This window comes from Rutidosis leptorrhynchoides, chromosome 5 (genome assembly GCF_046630445.1).
Source record: "Rutidosis leptorrhynchoides isolate AG116_Rl617_1_P2 chromosome 5, CSIRO_AGI_Rlap_v1, whole genome shotgun sequence".
NCBI classification, from domain to species: domain Eukaryota; kingdom Viridiplantae; phylum Streptophyta; class Magnoliopsida; order Asterales; family Asteraceae; genus Rutidosis; species Rutidosis leptorrhynchoides.
In genome coordinates this window covers 68,630,429-68,650,451 of record NC_092337.1, presented here as the reverse complement: position 1 = coordinate 68,650,451, position 20,023 = coordinate 68,630,429, and the positions used below count along the sequence as shown (strand labels likewise).

Sequence of the window (20,023 nt, the reverse complement as noted above, 5' to 3'; positions counted from 1 at the left end):
GTCCCTAAAATCTAAGAATGAACATTAGGGACAATGTTCCTCTAAGTGTGGGATAGCGGTGTAGTACACCATAATTAGCTAGGGGATGCTCGAAAAATGTTCTTAACTTGAAATATTATTAAGCTTTTCGAGTATACCTACTATTTAGATTCTTTATCCTCAAACGTAAATTTTTCAAATTTTTTTTCTAAATGATACTTTCTGAAAAAGTACTTTCGAAAATCAAGCGTGTTTGTTCAAAAATTAAGACAAATTAAGACATAAATCTTCTTAAGGATGAACCGATTCTCTAAAAGAGCATTGCATGACTAGGCATTATCGACCCAATATAATTGTTGTGAGGCACCCCAAAAATGGCCCAATAAGCATTCATTTTTAATGCTTCGCTATATTTTCCATTGAGAGTGCCGATGTTTGCATTTAGAGTTAGAACTTGACCTTGACATACATTTCGAGGCCAATGATTAGTAAGCGCCATACGTGGTGTAGGTGCGATACTCCTTCCGAAATCATTCTGAATAGAGAAGACAAAAACCATCCGTTTCCGTTTCCACTCCACGCATTTAAACCGACTAACTCACACCAAAGAGTTGATGAATCAGAAAATACTCACCCCCAAATTCACTATCAAATACGTTACCCTTTTCACCCTCTTTTCTTTCTCATTTCCAAAATCTAGAAATTCAAAAGAGATAGATCGACCAAGTCTACTTCAAACACTTGTCGAAAAATTCCAAAATTCCAGATTGTTTTTGATAGGTCAAAAAAAGACCTATTTTTGGTGAAATACCTTTCTCTCTGGGCACAAGAAGAAATAGACAAAGTTATGAAGATGGGATATGCAAAAAAAAAAAAAAAAAATAGTTGAGCAAAGTCTCAAAAATAAAGAAGAGAAAAGTCTTCAAATAAAAGCATATATCCCCAAGAAAATGAAGATTGTGACCCAGGAGGATTACAGAAAAGAAGCAAAGTTTTCACTGAAAATCAGCACCCTCTAAAGGAACTCTTCAACAAAAATAGAGTATCATCTTTTCCAGAAAAAGTATATCCTCATGAAACCGAAATCTATCGAATCTCTCTAAATTTCAATGGTTCGAAAATCACCTTTTTCGCCATATCAAAACCTTCACTTTTCTCCACAAACCAGCCTTTAAACCCGCTCTTCCTCTTGAAAGAATGATTAGGGAGAAGATCAGTGCCGTCCTTATCTAACCGGTGGAGATTTGATTCTTGGTCAAGCCTATGACAATACTTGCAACATGGCTGGCTATGAGCGAATTCATTTCATAGATTGATAGGTAACCCCAAACACTTGAGTGATTTGAGTGACCCGTGTAAGAAAGCCAATGTCATGTAACCTCCTCTCATGCTTGCAGAGATAGTTTCTACCCCTTTTAGAAGACGGTTTGTCTGATCTTGCTCTTATAATAAATAACAAGCCACTTGAATAATAGAACGGAAACCTCAGAAGCATCCTTGAACTCAAAATAAAAGAAAGGTTTGCTTGAGGACAAGCAAAGTCTAAGTGTGGGATATTTGATATCGGCCAAAAAGTCACGTTTTTACCCCCGATATTGAGCCCTATAAAGTTCCAAAATTTATCACCAAAATAATCACTTTATTGGTTAATTTGGTAGATTTAGTCATTACAAAGGCTATGTTTCAAGAATCACTAAAAACGGATGAGAAACGAGGAAAAACGAGCAAAATCGGCTAAGACGATTAACTCGCGTTTAAATAACTTATTTTATAATTTTTGTAAAAGTTTAATTACTTAACCTCATATTGTAGGATATTCAATTACGAACGCGTGGGCGCAAGAATCGTCAAAAACGGAGCTAAAACGAAGATTCTAGAGCGAAAACGGTGAAATCAAGTTACGATCCAGGGAATCAGGGCTGACCAGCACAAAATCTGCCCTGTCATACCACCTGCCATCTGCCCTGCTAGTATGCATACGCCCTGCCAAAAACGGCCTGCCAGTGTACCTGCCATACCACCTGCCAGGCATTTTTTTCAGAAAATTATACCCTGCCATACCACCTGCCATACCACCTGCCAGGCGTTTTTCAGCTAAAAATTACAATTTTGCCCCCAAGCTTTGCTTATAAAAGGAGGGCTTCACTTCTCATTTCAACACACCAAAACACACACCATTCTTCACTTTTCTCTCTCAAATATCTCTCTATGGTCGCTCTCTAGTGATCTATAGGAGATTAGTTATCTCTCTACTTTCTCTCTAGTTTCTAGAGAGAGAAAAGTACAGAGATTAGGAAATGTAATTATCTCTCTATTATCGCTCTCTAGTGATCAATAGGAGATTAGTATGTAGTTACTAGTAGAAGCTTTCAAGCATTGTAACGCTATGGATATTATGAAGTAATACAAGTGTTATTCTGCCGACATTATCCGGTACTATCTATCCTTTTCTTTTATTAATCAATCATAATGTTCTTGTTTGATGTTTGTGATTTATTAATGAATGAAATGCTTGTTGCCATGATGTGTGAGTAATTGCTTGATTGTTTGCCATGATTTATTAATATTAGTTAGGGATGATTATCGTTTCGTACTCACTTTCTGTCTGTGATATTAAACCTTGTTATTATCGTCCTTCCACCAATAAACGTGATTAAAACCTTTTATAAAGTCGACATTATAAAGGTAATTAGTTATCTGTGTTTATACATTGGTCAAGGTATGAACCCATCGGAAATACTATAAAGTACATGGGGAATTACCGTAGGACCAGATCAAGACATTGGTCAAGAGTATAAGACTCGAGGAAATACTGTTGCAACAGTAGAGTACAGTGTTGATGTACTATATGACCACTTGAGCATGGTCAAGGTTAGAAGCTATGGAACACTATAAGTCTAGTACATGGTGGATAACTAAGGGATTTATTGCGTAGATTTAAGTAAGGGCTGGTTTAAGTCATAAATGGGAGTTTAACGCACTACAATACAAACTAAGCTTATAAATCTTAAGGATGACTGAGAACTATCGGATGTTCTAATTTGTCTACAAACCCTTAGATTTTACCAAACCATTGACAGAAAGGGATTCGAAACACAATCATAACCACTCACTTGGGTGATACACTAAGGTGTTAAGAAAGGTTGGATATTCTATATGTATATGGCTATGCTACTTTATTCGTGCGCTCAAGGTATGCACTGCATCCAAGATGGGCCGCTTATATCCTTAAACCGGATAGAGCGTCGGGAGTTGAGCATAGTCCATCCGATCAGAATCTTCAAAGCCTAGTTCCTCGTGACATGCTAACCGGGAAACCGCTTAGTAGGGAATCTAGTGTTCACACCAAGGTATATCTGTCCAAGGAGTGTCTCATAATCATCCCGACACTACGTTATCTTAAATCATGGTGAACCACGTCTTCTATGCCTTTAGTTGTTGCATGCTAGCTAGCTTATTTTAATTATATTGCTTTAATATTTTAAATACAATTATAAATCAAATCAACCCAACTATTGCCTTTACATAATTTAATATTCCGGATAAAGTGGTGTCTAGAATAAACCAGTTGGACTTGGTTATTGGATTTTTCGAACAGTCACCAATTTATTGGGACCAAAAGGATCCTGCCTCTCCACACAAGGTGTACCTGGCCACTAGTCTTGGATACTAAATTGTGTATAAACCCATCTTAATCACTAAATTATCTAGATAAGCTCCGCTTCAAATTCGACCGCTCAAGGAACGACCCTAGGTCATATTTGCCCTTGCTAACCCATAGGAAGGAATAATAGATTTAGGCCCAGAACATATAAATTAAACAATCAACTTCTCCCGTTGGTATCCTGAACTGACGTTTTGCGACCTAACGACGCCGCATAAATAAACCGTCCGATTCGGGCATATTAATGATATGTCAAAAACATTTGCATACGTGTCTATGGTATCCCAAGATTACATAATATATTAGAATACATGTATAATACAATATAAGTTAGCTAGGATATGATTTGTATAGAATTGTTACAATATTTCCCGTAGCTACAACAATAAAAAAATATCCAATCTTGTTTTACCCATAACTTCTTCGTTTTAAATCCGTTTTGAGTGAATCAAATTGCTATGGTTTCATATTGAACTCTATTTTATGAATCTAAGCAGAAAAAGTATAGGTTTATAGACAGAAATATAAGTTACAAGTTATTTTTGTAAAGGTAGTCATTTCAGTCGAAAGAACGATGTCTAGATGACCATTTTGGAAAACATACTTCCACTTTGAGTTTAACCATGATTTTTGGATATAGTTTCATGTTCATAAGAAAAATCATTTTCCCAGAAGAACAACTTTTAAATCAAAGTTTATCATAGTATTTAATTAACTAACCCAAAACAGCCCGCGGTGTTACTACGACGGCGTAAATCCGGTTTTACGGTGTTTTTCGTGTTTCCAGGTTTTAAATCATCAAGTTAGCATATCATATAGATATAGAAAATGTTTTTAGTTGATTTTAAAAGTCAAGTTAGAAGTATTAACTTTTGTTTGCGAACAAGTTTAGAATTAACTAAACTATGTTCTAGTGATTACAAGTTTAAACCTTCGAATAAGGTAGCTTTATATATATGAATCGAATGATATTATGAACATCATTACTACCTCAGGTTTTGTGGATAAACCTACTGAAAATGAGAAAAATAGATCTAGCTTCAAAAGATCCTTGGATGACTTGAAAGTTCTTGAAGCAGAATCATGACACGAAAACAAGTTCAAGTAAGATTTCCACTCGAAATAAGATTGTTATAGTTATAGAAATTGAATCAAAGTTTGAATATGAGTATTACCTTGTATTAGAAAGATATCTTACTATAAATAAGAAAGATTTCTTGAGGGTGGATGATCACTTTACAAGATTGGAAGTAAGCTAGCAAACTTGGAAGTATTCTTGATTTTATGAAACTAGAACTTATAGAATTTATGAAAAACACTTAGAACTTGAAGATAGAACTTGAGAGAGATCAATTAGATGAAGAAAATTGAAGAATGAAAGTGTTTGTAGGTGTTTTTGATCGTTGGTATATGGATTAGATATAAAGGATGTGTAATTTTATTTACATGTAAATAAGTCATGAATGATTACTAATATTTTTGTAATTTTATGAGATATTTCATGCTAGTTTCCAAATGATGGTTCCCACATGTGTTAGGTGACACACATGGGCTGCTAAGAGCTGATCATTGGAGTGTATATACCAATAGTACATACATCTAAAAGCTGTGTATTGTACGAGTACGAATACGGGTGCATATGAGTAGAATTGTTGATGAAACTGAACGAGGATGTAATTGTAAGCATTTTTGTTAAGTAGAAGTATTTTGATAAGTGTCTTGAAGTCTTTCAAAAGTGTATGAATACATATTAAAACACTACATGTATATACATTTTAACTGAGTCGTTAAGTCATCGTTAGTCGTTACATGTAAATGTTGTTTTGAAACCTTTAGGTTAACGATCTTGTTAAATGTTGTTAACCCATTGTTTATTATATCTAAAGAGATGTTAAATTATTACATTATCATGATATTATGATATATTAATATATCTTAGTATGATATATATACAGTTAAATGTTGTTACAACGATAATCGTTACATATATGTCTCGTTTCGAAATTATTAAGTTAGTAGTCTTGTTTTTACATATGTAGTTCATTGTTAATACACTTAATGACATGTTTACTTATCATTTATCATGATTAACATAGTGTATCAATATCTTAATATGATTCATATGTATTTAGTAAGACGTTGTTATAACGATAATCGTTATATATATCGTTTCGAGTTTCTTAATTCAATAAACTCAATTTTATGTATATAACTCATTGTTAAAATACCTAATGAGATACTTACTTATCATAATATCATGTTAACTATATATATATATATCCATATATATGTCATCATATAGTTTTTACAAGTTTTAACGTTCGTGAATCACCGGTCAACTTGGGTGGTCAATTGTCTATATAAAACCTATTTCAATTAATCAAGTCTTAATAAGTTTGATTGCTTAACATGTTGGAAACATTTAATCATGTAAATAACAATTTCATTTAATATAAATAAACATGGAAAAGTTCGGGTCACTACATCAGGTATGTTTCATCGATTTGATTTCGGTTTTTAAACTAGGGGATCAGCGATGTTGCTTGCCGTGGTCGGTAACTTTTGTTAAGTATTCATACTTTTTTACCTAAAGATTTTAGCACCTCTAAATGAGTTTTGGGAACTAAATGAGTTTTGGGATAAATTAAATATGATGCTTATAGTTTCAATTTATAGTTAAAATCTCACAAAAATAGAATGAGGCGTGCTGATGTATGTGCCGAAATATATGGATTTACAATTACATTGTCCTCTATGTGTGCAAGGCAAAAGAAAGACATTCACAAATTTGATTAAACAGATTAACATTTGGATAGATAAAAGTAGGAACTATGAGTTTTAAAAAATATATTTTTACATAAAAAAGTTCAATAAAAGTATTACCTTTCATTGCTTCTCAATATAATAAAGTAACATGTCTTGATGTTTACCATGTACAGAAGGCTTTTATCATGCATAAGGCAGAAGGTGAATTGTGTTTTGAAGTAATATGTGTATTTAACTTAGAGTAGCAATCTAGACCCATTACGGTCTTCATAACTATATAGATTCAACTTCTCCTGATCACTCTTATTTGAAATGGGTTATGATTTATACCTTCATTTTATGCAGATATACCCAATGACATGTGTTTGCTGCTTTTGGTAAGTGTCGTGGACGGTGAAAACACCAATTGCTTGATCTATATTATCTGGATGTGATAAAATGGGCTGGCAAACGAGTTGAGTAGCAACTAACAAGTCAAACTGTCAAAAACAATAATGTTTTGGTAGGTTTGAAATAGGCCAGGTTTGTTTTACACGAACGAATTGCACACCTTTACTTTGAATTATATTTGTTAAATACGATTACAATAGATGCGTCATGATAGTTTCTTGAATAATCAATTTAGTAGGTAATATGCATCTCAAACTCAAACAGAAAATCACAACATGGATGCCTCACTATATTTGATACATTTTCTTTTACTCATAAAATATGACATATTAGAAATATGACTTACTCTGGTACAGCCCATTTGCAAGTAAACGGGCTGATATGCAGTAAATTTATGTAAGTACTTCTCTCACTAATAGTGCATATTCAAGTAGCGTTGGAGATAAAGCATATTCAAGTAGCCTTGGAGATGAAGCATATTCAAGTAGCGTTCAAGGTAAATCATTAATTAACAACTATAAGCTTAAATACATAATTTTATTATTTTGCATTGACTTATAAATTAATCAATTGAAACAAAAGATTAAGATCTTTTTCATTTTCTGGTTTTACCTTATGTATATTGAACCGGGTAATAGGTCGTATATAATGAACCGGGATATACTTCAACTTCGAAATCGATAGTTAAAATGGGTTGGTCGGGAAAGTTAGGTAACGGTGAAAACTTAATGTTAGGTAATAGGTTAAATGTTTTTGATAGTAGAACATAGTGAATCTGAGATCTGTATATGAAAGCTGATGTGGGAGTAAGTTTCACATTATCAACTTTTGTTATACATGAAAATAAGTTGGTTACAGTTATGCAAGGTAGACAAAAAAAATTTCTGGTTTGAAGCAATTAGGTCTCTAATCAACCTTATTGGTTTGAAGCAATAAGTTGGCTACGTTGTGTTTAAGTTGATCTTCATATGTGTTTGTTTAATACTCTTATATAGATGTATTCGATTTGTGTTATCAATTATTAGTGTATTTCTGTTCCTTTTAATGCAGAGCTGCATTTTTTTTATCAGGTTATACGCACTTGATTCGAAAAGTAATGCTTTTATTGATGGTCATGCTCAAAATGGCAATTCAGGGCTGGTGGTGTTGGAGTTGCGTTCGATCACAGGAAGAAGTTTACTTTCATTATATTATACAATGTTATTAAATGTTGTATTTGCAGTTTGATAAAGTATGATTATAAGATTATATGTTAACTGAATATGTTCTGTTACACATTAGTTGTATTTAGGGAATTGTTATAATCAAAGCAATTTTACTATTTTCTATCATTATGTAATGAAATCTCTTTAAGTATAGGTTTCAAAATGGGTCAACCAAAAAAGAAACTTATTGATGAAGTTCACGGTCTCACCAAAGATTATTACATTGGCTCAGTCGATAGCTTCGCCTCAGTCGCATTTGTTCTGAGGATGATTTCGGCTAATGAAGTAAGTACTCTTCAACTGTGTTATTTACATGAACCTATACATCCAAAATTATATAAATTATACTAATAATTTTTCTGCCACTTCAGTTTTGTTCCTCTTAGTATACACACACCTATAAATGATAAGTCCATTACGTAGGCAATTTTGACCCAATTGTTTCTAAATGGGTCAAAGAAATATTGTTCTATCATTTTTTTACAACTTAAACGGGTTGAAAGCAATTAAAACTATTTTACATCAAATGATTTACATTATCGGAAGAATGATATTTTGGATGTGATAAAATGGGCTGGAAAACGAGTTGGGTAGCAACTAACAAGTCAAACTGTCAAAAACAATAATGTTTTGGTAGGTTTGAAATAGGCCAGGTTGGTTTTACACGAAAGACTTGCACACCTTTACTTTGAATTATATTTGTTAAATACGATTACAATAGATGCGTTTAGTAGGTAATATGCATCTCAAACTCAAACAGAAAATCACAACATGGATGCCTCACTATATTTGATACATTTTCTTTTACTCATAAAATATGACATGTTAGAAATATGACTTACTCTGGTACAGCCCATTTGTAAGTAAACGGGCTGATATGCAGTAAATTTATGTAAGTACTTCTCTCACTAATAGTGCATATTCAAGTAGCGTTGGAGATAAAGCATATTCAAGTAGCCTTGGAGATAAAGCATATTCAAGTAGCGTTCAAGGTAAATCATTAATTAACAACTATAAGCTTAAATACATAATTTTATTATTTTGCATTGACTTATAAATTGATCAATTGAAACAAAAGATTAAGATCTTTTTCATTTTCTGGTTTTACCTTATGTATATTGAATCGGGTAATAGGTCGTATATAATGAACCGGGATATACTTCAACTTCGAAATCGATAGTTCAAATGGGTTGGTCGGGAAAGTCAGGTAACGGTGAAAACTTAATGTTAGGCAATAGGTTAAATGTTTTTGATAGTAGAACATAGTGAATCTGAGATCTGTATATGAAAGCTGATGTGGGAGTAAGTTTCACATTATCAACTTTTGTTATACATGAAAATAAGTTGGTTACCGTTATGCAAGGTAGACAAAAAAAATTTCTGGTTTGAAGCAATTAGGTCTCTAATCAACCTTATTGGTTTGAAGCAATAAGTTGGCTACGTTGTGTTTAAGTTAATCAACCTTATTGGTTTGAAGCAATAAGTTGGCTACGTTGTGTTTAAGTTGATCTTCATATGTGTTTGTTTAATACTCTTATATAGATGTATTCGATTTGTGTAATCAATTATTAGTGTATTTCTGTTCCTTTTAATGCAGAGCTGCATTTTTTTATCAGGTTATACGCACTTGATTCGAAAAGTAATGCTTTTATTGATGGTCATGTTCGAAATGGCAATTCAGGGCTGGTGGTGTTGGAGTTGCGTTCGATCAGAGGAAGAAGTTTACTTTCATTATATTATACAATGTTATTAAATGTTGTATTTTTTTGTTGTTGCAGTTTGATAAAGTATGATTATATGATTATATGTTAACTGAATATGTTCTGTTACACATTATTTGTATTTAGGGAATTGTTATAATCAAAGCAATTTTACTATTTTCTATCATTATGTAATGAAATCTCTTTAAGTATAGGTGTCAAAATGGGTCAACCGAAAAAGAAACTTATTGATGAAGTTCACGGTCTCACCAAAGATTATTACATTGGCTCAGTCGATAGCTTCGCCTCAGTCGCATTTGTTCTGAGGATGATTTCGGCTAATGAAGTAAGTACTCTTCAACTGTGTTATTTACATGAACCTATACATCCAAAATTATATAAGTTATACTAATAATTTTTCTGTCACTTCAGTTTTGTTCCTCTTAGTATACATACACTGATACACCTATAAATTATAAGTCCATTACGTAGGCAATTTTGACCCAGTTGTTTATAAATGGGTCAAAGAAATATTGTTCTATCATTTTTTTACAACTTAAACGGGTTGAAAGCAATTAAAACTATTTTACATCAAATGATTTACATTATCGGAAGAATGATATTTTTGTAATCAATATTATGGCGCTAATTATTTATAAGAATGTACATATTTTTGTCAAGCCGTTACTAAAAATCGCTGATCTACCTAAAATTCATTGTTGTATATTTGTTAATAAGATTATTGGGCTGGTTCACGTTGATAAAAGAGATCTAACCTGGGCCACGCTTGGTGGTGGAAGTAGTAACGCTGCAACTACTCTTTGGGCTGCAAACCAGTTCAGTGGTGGTCTAGCCACCGAAAAGGAGCTCCACGAATGGTCTGTTGAGTTTGGCGCAAATGTTCTGTTATTATTCCACAGGTAGAGGTGCTTTTTTCAAACAAGCAAACGTGCAACGACTAAACTTCATGGTGCCATATTGTATACTTTTAGTAACCCAGTTCAGTGTTTACTCACTTCATTAAACATGGAAGCACAAAAAAGCACATTTACTTCTGACAGTAATTAGCAACAACAACAACATTGACCGTTACACCTATAAAATAATTTTGATTTACTTTATAGTTGGTTTATCTATATTTATTTTTACCTGTTACACCTTATCAAGTTTTGCAAACCAATAATATTTAGTTCCTAATCACGAACTTCATATTTAATTATTTATTCATTATAAGCGTAACTGTGATGATAAAGAAGATTTTGTTTACTTTCAAACAGGGATAATTACAGGGTGAAGGACTTTGAGGTGCACCATGGAGCCGGTGTGGGGTGTAAAGTTGGAGACCAAACCATTTTTAACATCTACAAGAAACTTATGATGTGATGACCCGAAAATTTCTGACCAAATTTAAACTTAATCTTTAATGTTTCCGACACGATAAGCAAAGTCCATGAAGTTGAATCTCAAAATTTTGAACTATTCAATTACCCTTCGATTGTTCTCAACGATTCGCGAACAATTATATGTAAATAGATACATATACTATAACTTGAAAACGTAACAAAGTGTTATGAAAATGATACTGTGCATTAACCTTATTGGTTTGATTATCTGATTAATATTTAGATAAGTTAACTAAAACGTTTAAGATGAACCAGTAAAACACTAATATGCTACAGTATTTTCGAATTGCTACAGTACCCGACAAGCTACAGTGTTTTCAAAAATCACTATTTGCTACAGTAAAATTTACTTTGCTACAGTGAATTGCTTTGCTATAGTAAACACTATTTTAAAAATGAAAATGTATATATGTATATGTATATACTACGAGATAATAATTTATAGAAGTAAATGACCAAAACACTCGAAAGTTTAAGATACACTTTGAGTGATATAATTTAGGGATAATTTAAGATTATATTTTGACAAAGGTACGTGTCCCAAAATGTAAATTACAAGTTTTCTCAGCGTACGAAGGGACATTCGAAAAACCGGAACCGGGACATAAGTCCAGTGACAACGTACGAATCATCGGTACCAAAATTACAAGTTAATTATACACGTAAATATAATATATTATATAATTAATTATTTAAATTATATATATTATATTTATATTTTATTATGTCGACAAACTAGATTACAAACAAGTTGTGAGCTGGAGAATCTTCCCATGCGATCGCATGGGAAATGGTCATGAAGGCCATGCGATCGCATGGCAGTCTGGGTCAGGCACTCTCTATAAATTCGATCGATTTCAGCTCAGTTTTACACACTTATATATTCATTTTACTCCGTAAATATTTATTATTATTATTATTATTATTATTATTATTATTATTATTATTATTATTATTATTATTATTATTATTATTAAGATTATTATTATTATTAATCTTATTATTATTAGTATTATTAATTAGTATTATACATAAAATACTACGACGAAGTCATGAGCGTGTCACTTTTAAAATGGTTTTCAAGCGGGATAGAGTTAAGGAAATTATGGGTTATTGCCAAGGCGGTTATGGGAAATGTTCGGGGGTATATTCGCGAGTCAAACCTAGTGTTTATCATCTCCGTTACGTCTACGTACTTTCCTACAATATTGAATCTCAATATTGATACGTAAGCACTTATATTTTATCTTTTATATATTAATTGTGTATCCATGTCTAGTGCTCGAGTATATATATTTAAACATGCTTGTATGCTTAATTTCGTCGTTAAACAGTTATATTGAATCACGAATTAAATACATATTACTGGTAAAAGGTATATGATATACATGTTTTCGGAAAGCTGGCGAAAAATCAATAACTTTTCATTTAGATATCGAATAATTTCGATGAACGGATTAAAAGATATGGTCAACTGAATTATGATTGACGTTAATTGAAATTGCTTTTGAACCTGCAATTAAGATTTAAACAAATGGTTTACGAGATTAGTAAAATGGATTTTTAAATATTACTAACCGTGTAAATAAATCCTTATATACGGTACGTCTCGTTTTGTTAAACTGTTGTCAAAATTGACATTTTGAAACGAAATTGGATAACTTTTGTATGTCGATCTCGAGCATTAGGATTGTGATACACTATGACCAGACCTAGCTTGATAGACATTTATTGACCAACATATGTTCTCTAGGTTGAGACCTATGATTATTTGATATACCAAGTTTCGGTCACAATACGATGATCAACTTTATGTGCTGCTAAGGTGAGTTTCATACGATCCCTTTTTAATTGCTTTTGCAATATATATTTTTGGGCTGAGAATACATGCACTTTATTTTAAACACAATGGATACAAGTACATACTAAATTCTACACCGAGTTTGAACCGAAAATCCCTTAGCTTTGGTAACTAGTAGCTGCCGATTATAAGAACTGGTGGGCGCGAGTAGTTGTATATGGATCCATAGGGTTTGACATCCCCGTCTGTTCCAGGTATAGAAAGAAACTCTAGCCTGAACTATAAAACAGACGTATGCTATTTGAAGTTAGTACACGTTGGATTGCGTATATTGTACATGTTGGTTGCATGTTAAACGAGGGGTACTTATTATAGACTTTAAGGCTTGGTTACCAGGGTGCTCATTCTTGTAGAACATTTTGATAAACGTTTATGGATGAAACAATTGAAATCTTGTGATCCATCTTTATATATAAATTATGCGAAACATACAAACTATGAACTCACCAACCTTTGTGTTGACACTTGTTAGCATGTTTATTCTCAGGTTCCCTAGAAGTCTTCCGCTGTTTGCTTATATGATAGACAAGCTATGTGCATGGAGTCTTACATGGCATATTTTTCAAGAAAACGTTGCATTCACCAATTCATCACCATGTACCTTATTTTGACTGCATTGTCAACGAAAGCACTATTGTAAACTATTATATACGGTGATTGTCTATGTGTAGAAATCATCAGATGTCGAAAACCTTTGTTTTAAATATACATTTATGGTGTGCCTTTTAAAAAGAATGCAATGTTTACAAAACGTATCATATAGAGGTCAAATACCTCGCAATGAAATCAATGAATGACGTGTTCGTCCATATGGATTTGGAGCGATCGTTACATATGAGGTTATCAAATGTTCCAATAGATCCCGAGTTTGAGAATTATTTTTCAGGAAATGAATAGTGGTGGTTGATGGGAAGGTTGCTGGTGCTTTTGCAGTAACTGATCTGGTGAAACCAGAGGCTACAAAGGTGATATCTTTTCTCCGGTCAATGAATATTAATAGTATTGTGGTAACCGGTGATAACTGGTCAACTGCAACCGCCATAGCTAAGGAAGTTGGAATTGATCGTGTCTTTGCTGAGATTGATCCTGTGGGAAAAGCCGATAAGATTAAAGATTTGCAGGTAAACTGTTTCTCTCATTGAAATACTCACATTATTCTATATATAGTTTTTAAATATAAAAAATTAGTTCAAGTGACTGTTTGTGCAGTTTGGGTCAAATATGTTGCATTTTGTTTTGCACAGATTAATCCATATTGGTGCATTATATGCATCAGAATAACATCAAGTCGGGTGCAACTTAGTAAGAAAAAAGAACAGATTAACCTGCAGTTGGGACTTATTTTTTGCAGTCAAAACCTGATACATGAGTCGAATAAGTGACTTATTTTGTTGCAGTAAAAAAAAATAGGTTAGCTTAGTCTGGTGACCCATTTTGTGCAGTTTGGTCTTTGGTTCAATTTTGGGACCCATTTTGTGCAGTATGCAAGTAAACTTAACTGCAGTAATTTGTGACTATTTCGTGGGGATTAGAAAAGTCATAATACTAGAAATCTAGAATGCTACAAGGTATAAAATGCAAAACATCAGAATGTTAATTGTATGCCAAAAAACATGAAAATAACATAAATATAACATCTTGACCTCATTGACCCAAAGTAGCATCAGTATTCAAGTACACAAAAAAAACATGAAAATCACATCAAAATAGCAATGTTGACCCAAAGTAGCAATGTTGACCCAAAGTAGCAATGTTGATTCAAAGTAGCAATGTTGACCCAACGTAGCTTGCTTGATACGGTTTGTTTTAAGTGAATATGAAGTGAATATGAAAGTCACAATACAACTTCAGACGTGGGTTTCCTTGTGAATTAGGTGGCATGTTAGATTTATTGTTTAACATACATTGACCACTATGCCCTCTTATCATTCAAAGTAATGATATGGACTTAATGAAAGTTAACCTTAGGGATCAAAATGAAACCATTTCAGAACATTAGGAGTTGGTAATTAAGTCTTACCAAATTATGCTTTTTGTTGGAGGCGAAGATAGAAGATCGGTTGTGCGTTTCGTGACATTAGACTACTTCTGAGTCTTACTTCAAATGAATCAAGTGATGGTATGCAGAAAATGTTTCGTGGAAAATATATTATGCTTTCAAGATACAATATATACGTTAAATATTGCCATGCTAATTCATTTGTAACTATTTAACAACCCGTGTTTTGTCTACGTAGCCTATTAGCATATTTGAACGATTGAACCTTTAGAAGCAATTGCAGTCAACAATTGCAATCAGAAAAGCTTGGATGTCGATGGATATGACGAGTAAAAAAATTATATTTTTTTGGTTCAGAATGTGTAACAATTATACTTAGCATATGTAAATTAATCATGTATTCTCATACCTAACAATATCTAGCAGTTTCAGATAAAAAAAGGGGAAGTCAAGATGTGAAGCTTACAAACTGTTTCCAATGTCCACTGACAGTAAGCTCATGTTGTTACTTTTGGTCATCAACCTGGGCTCATTTTGTGTGATTTGAGTGTCAATATTAACATCTAAGGTTTATGCTTGTGAAGTTCATTTGTGTGGTCATTGTTTGCATGTCAGTCGAATTATATACTAAGATTAATAGGTAGGTTTATAATTTATGGATATAATATTGTTCCGGTAAATTGTTTGGACAATCGGTAGAGCTTTGATTGTAGAGTTGTCGTGCAACGCAAGGGCGATTCAAGTGTTTCGTCATTAAACTGCTATCAACAACAAATAATTTTTACAAATAGTAACGATTACGCTTATGTTTTAGAGCTACTATGCAACGCACGAGCTATAAATAGTAACAGATACAAGTGTTTACAAATCATCGTTTACTTTACAAGAAATCATGTTTACATTAATTCGTAACTTTATGTTGTGTAATCAATCTATATATGAACTATAATTTATCAAAGTTTTACTAATGTGTGTTGTTTGCAAAAACATATTTTACCAATTCAACCACAATAATACTTTATAATATCGTTATTTCATATATAAATTTAAAAACCAATAATATTTGCGGATGAGTCCCCGTACAACGCACGGGCTCATAAATCTAGTAGTTGTAATATATAATGAAATGATGCAGAAGTGTATATAGTGAAAAAAGACATTTAAAATAAAAGAAAAATGAATAATAGGCATTTGAAACGGCTACATAATCGTTTGATGCTCAACATTTTTTCAGAAAAGCTTGTACTGGATTATGCTTGGGAAGAATAAAACCAGGGCGAAATGGAGGGCGACCCATAGCATGGGGAATGCCACCAGCGCCCTCGAGGGCGAAAGGGAGTGCGGGTTAAGCACGGGCACCATTAATAATGGTCTTAGAGCATTGGGTGTCGTTGGCTTTTTTCAGTTATTGCAAATAGACAGCGGGGACAACTTGTAAATCAGCACCGGTCCGGCTTATATTTAATAGATAAGAACACAAGGTGAATGTGAATATGTTTATCTGATTTTTTTTTTTTTTTTTTTTTTTTTTTTTTTTTTTTTTCAGGTTTGAAGTCGAGCGGCATGGTAGCGTGTGTCGTGAAAAAGAATAAGGAGCTCTTTTATATGGGCTAGGGTTAAACGTTGGTAAATAGATAAATAATAAATTGGTTAATTTGAATAATATTAAGCTCAAATTTTATAATATAGTTTCAGCTCAATTGAATGTTTTTTTTCTTCTTATAATTAGAACTAGTCCGGGACCGGCCCGCGCAATGCGACGGAGACTTTCGGCCGGCGTATTCATATTTAACGCAGTTTTATTTACAGAAGGGAAAACGGCTCATGTGTTATGCGTCGTTGTTGGTGTCGTCGTCTTTAGTGTTTTTTAAAATCTGTCCGGTTCGAACGTACTTAATTTCGTTTTGTTGATGAAATTATATCGACCCAAAGGTGGTTGGCGAAAAAATTTAACTCGCGGTGAGCAGGAAGATACGGGCTGTCGTTGTGTTTAGCGTTTTTTAAAAAGTGTTCGTTTTGAACGTAGTTAGTATCGTTTTGGTCATAAAATTATTTCGAGTCTGACGGTGCTGTCGGAAAAATTTAACTCGCGACAAGCGGGAAGATACGGGCTGTCGTTGTGTTTAGCGTTTTTTTTAAAAAGTGTTCATTTCAAACGTAGTTAGTTTCGTTTTGTTCTTAAAAATATTTCAAGTTTAACGGAGTGCTTGGTGAAATTTAACACGGAGCGAGGCGGAAGATACATGCTGTCGAAGGGTTTGAGTGAAGTTTTTATTTTAATTTAGAGAATTTACATTTTACTCTCCTGAAGTTTGATGTAATTTTTTGCAAGTTGGATATAGGTGAGGAGAGAAGAATGAAAATAGAAGTGTGAAAAGGGGGGAGGGAACTGTTGTCGTCGTTTTGGCCTTGAGGGGACGACCAATATCTCCACGACATTTAGTATGTAAGGGATAAATTGAATTTTTTTTCTTCTTCTAATAATAGTAAGAAGTTTTCTAATGACAACCCTAAGGGTTGTCATTAAGGGATTTAGGCATGTTAATTTTGTTTGTACATTCAAAGTAACTACTCATTTCCTGAAAATAACTACCACTAAGTCAACAAATGTACCACAAATTTATACATAAATTTTTTCTTAAAGATAACCTTAAGGGTTGTCATTAAAAAAATTCTAATACTAATGAAAACGTTATAGATGTGTTGTGAGTTAAAAGTCATGTTGACTTGTACGGAGTATGTTAATGGCACGCGTCCCTAGTTTTTGAGATTTTGACTTGACCAAGCCTGTGGTTTGCAGAAATTCAACAATTGCAAGGCGTACAATAGGTGTACGTACTATACTTTTTTTTTTTTTTAACATCAACATTTTAATAGAAGCCGAACCACCTAACGAGTAGCTAGGAGGTTAAAAACATCAAGAGATTACAAACGCTTCATGAGTCACGAGTTCTAGTTTACATCAAATTTTTCTCTATGTTTAATCCAAAAAATGAAAAACAATAAATAGAATAAAAAAGAGTGGTTTTCTTCATGTCTTCTCCGAAAAAAATTACGATATTCCTGTATCTCAACAAGTGCCACACCAAAGCTGCGAAAATTGCATATACTTTGGTCTTCGATTATTCAGAAGCTCGCCAATTATCCAACCACGAAGTCAGCTCATTCCAATCCGCAAAGATGGGGATCGACAAGTTGATCCATATCCTGATCTTGTACCATAGATCAGTCGCAAGAATACATTCAAACATGACGTGTTTTATCGACTCTATACCAGATTTACACGTTACACAACCGAGCTCTTCGATCTCTATTCCTTTTCTTGATAAGTTTTGACGAGTATGTAACCTGTCCAACGATAATCTCCACAAAAAAACATTAATTTTCCGTGGAATGAATTTCGCCCATCTTGTATATGTTTCGATTAATGACAGCCACTGCTCATCAATATATATTCTAGTACTACCAACTGAGTAACCCAAGTCATTTTTAAACTCCCATTGCCATGTGTCTTGACCACTTGAAATCGTCACAGTGCAAGTTCACTAATCAAGTCATGGAGTTTAGCTTCAATTCTTACACCTATATCTCTTGACCATAACCAATTCCACCCATTGCTAGAACACCTATCCGCTAGCACACATTTTTCATCGACTTCCAAGTGGAACAGTCTCCCGTACATGTCTTTTAATGCACCATCACCTCTCCAGTTATCTTTCCAAAATTGTATCGACCTCCCATCTCCTACCTTCATTCACAAAACGTTGATCGGTAGAAGTTGTTTTTATTAAACTTTACCGAATGCCCGAATGATGTTAAGCCAAGTACTATTACCACCTGCATTATTACCATCAAGACCAGCGAATGTACCATGTAATGCCTTTAGGTCATCACCCATAAAGAATTCGCCTTATTCAAAAATAGCCATATCCATTTAAACATAAGTCCGTAATTAGATGCACGAAGACTCCCAACACCAAGTCCCCCGTTTTCATGAGAAGCAAAAATTTGGTTCCAATTAACCCAATGCATCTTTTTGTGTTGTTCGGTAAAAAATGATGCTCGTAGCTTTTCTACTTTATCAAGAACCATTTTCGGGCATTTATATAGCGATAGGTAATACACTCCTAAACTTTCCAAAACGCCCTCCAACGGATAATAAATTAGATTTCCAATTAGACAATTTTTTGACAAAACGATTTTTCAATTCTTTCCAATTCGATAACAAGTTCATTTTTGCACCTAACGGGAGACCCAAATATAAAAATGGGAGCGTACCTTTTGAGCACCCTAACTCCTGAACGAAATCATCCAATATCACCTCATTGACACCAATACCATACAAATGGAATTTAGCCACATTAAGTTTCAAACCCGAGCTTAGGTGAAAGCTATTGAAAACCGCTAACATGTTTCTCAAGCTATCATCGTTCCACTCGGATAAAATAACAGCACCATCCGTATAAAAGAGGTGCGGAATAGTAATACCAGGATTGTCAATTTGAATACAATGGATTGCCCCGACTCCACTTTGTTTTTTAAATAGAGATGAAGGCCTTCTAATACGATTAAAAAAGGAATAGGCTTAGGGAATCTCCTTGACGAAGACCCCGGTGTAATTGAAACTCAGACGTAGGACTATCATTAACTATTACTGAGGTACGGGCATTAACAAGGCACATACGAATCCATGCTCTCCAACGATCCCCAAACCCTAAGGAAATGAGCATATGGTCTAAGATCCCAACCGACCGCATCATACGCCTTTCCGAAATCAACCTTAAAATTCATTATCTTTTTCTTCTTTTTGTTCCAATTTATTAACTTACTAACGATCATCGGACCATATAGTATTTGTCTGCCTTGTATAAACGCGGATTGTACTTGAGAGATAATTTTATCAATAATGCTCGCCACCCTACTCTTTAAGACTTTAGTAATGATCTTATATTGAACGCTTATCAACGAAATTGGTCGATAGTCCTTTATGCACGAAGTATTGTTAACTTTTGGTATCAAAGTGATGAAAACCAACCCGAAACCCCACAACAATCTG

At 33.6% G+C, this 20,023-nt stretch overlaps 1 protein-coding gene and 1 long non-coding RNA gene across 2 annotated transcripts in view; one reads left to right on the top strand and one right to left on the bottom strand.

Annotated features, from left to right (window-relative positions):
- The window catches only part of LOC139850305 (uncharacterized), a 38,411-nt gene extending 30,400 nt beyond the window's left edge, over positions 1-8,011 (top strand). Inside the window, exons 2-3 of the long non-coding RNA XR_011759990.1 lie at positions 6,133-6,931; positions 7,870-8,011. This is a non-coding gene — a long non-coding RNA (uncharacterized lncRNA). The remainder of the gene's footprint in view (positions 1-6,132; positions 6,932-7,869) is intronic.
- Positions 8,012-18,089: 10,078 nt separating this feature from the next.
- On the bottom strand, positions 18,090-19,758 carry LOC139848733 (uncharacterized). Its single transcript, XM_071838439.1, has 5 exons — positions 19,652-19,758; positions 19,246-19,526; positions 18,817-18,876; positions 18,501-18,711; positions 18,090-18,315 (listed from the first exon to the last, which is right to left on the bottom strand). The coding sequence occupies exons 1-5, from the start codon at positions 19,756-19,758 to the stop codon at positions 18,090-18,092; spliced, it is 885 nt and encodes a 294-aa protein (XP_071694540.1).
- Between the last annotated feature and the right edge of the window lie 265 nt (positions 19,759-20,023).

What these genes read in the sequence shown, in the direction of transcription:
- LOC139848733 (XM_071838439.1), bottom strand. Translation starts at nt 19,758, where the DNA reads ATGAATTTTAAGGTTGATTTCGGAAAGGCGTATGATGCGGTCGGTTGG. An exon ending in GGAGTTAGGGTGCTCAAAAG is followed by an intron (nt 18,877 to 19,245) that starts GTACGCTCCCAT and finishes TTTTTGAATAAG; the next exon opens with GCGAATTCTTTATGGGTGAT. An exon ending in TTGATTAGTGAACTTGCACT is followed by an intron (nt 18,316 to 18,500) that starts GTGACGATTTCA and finishes ATCGTTGGACAG; the next exon opens with GTTACATACTCGTCAAAACT.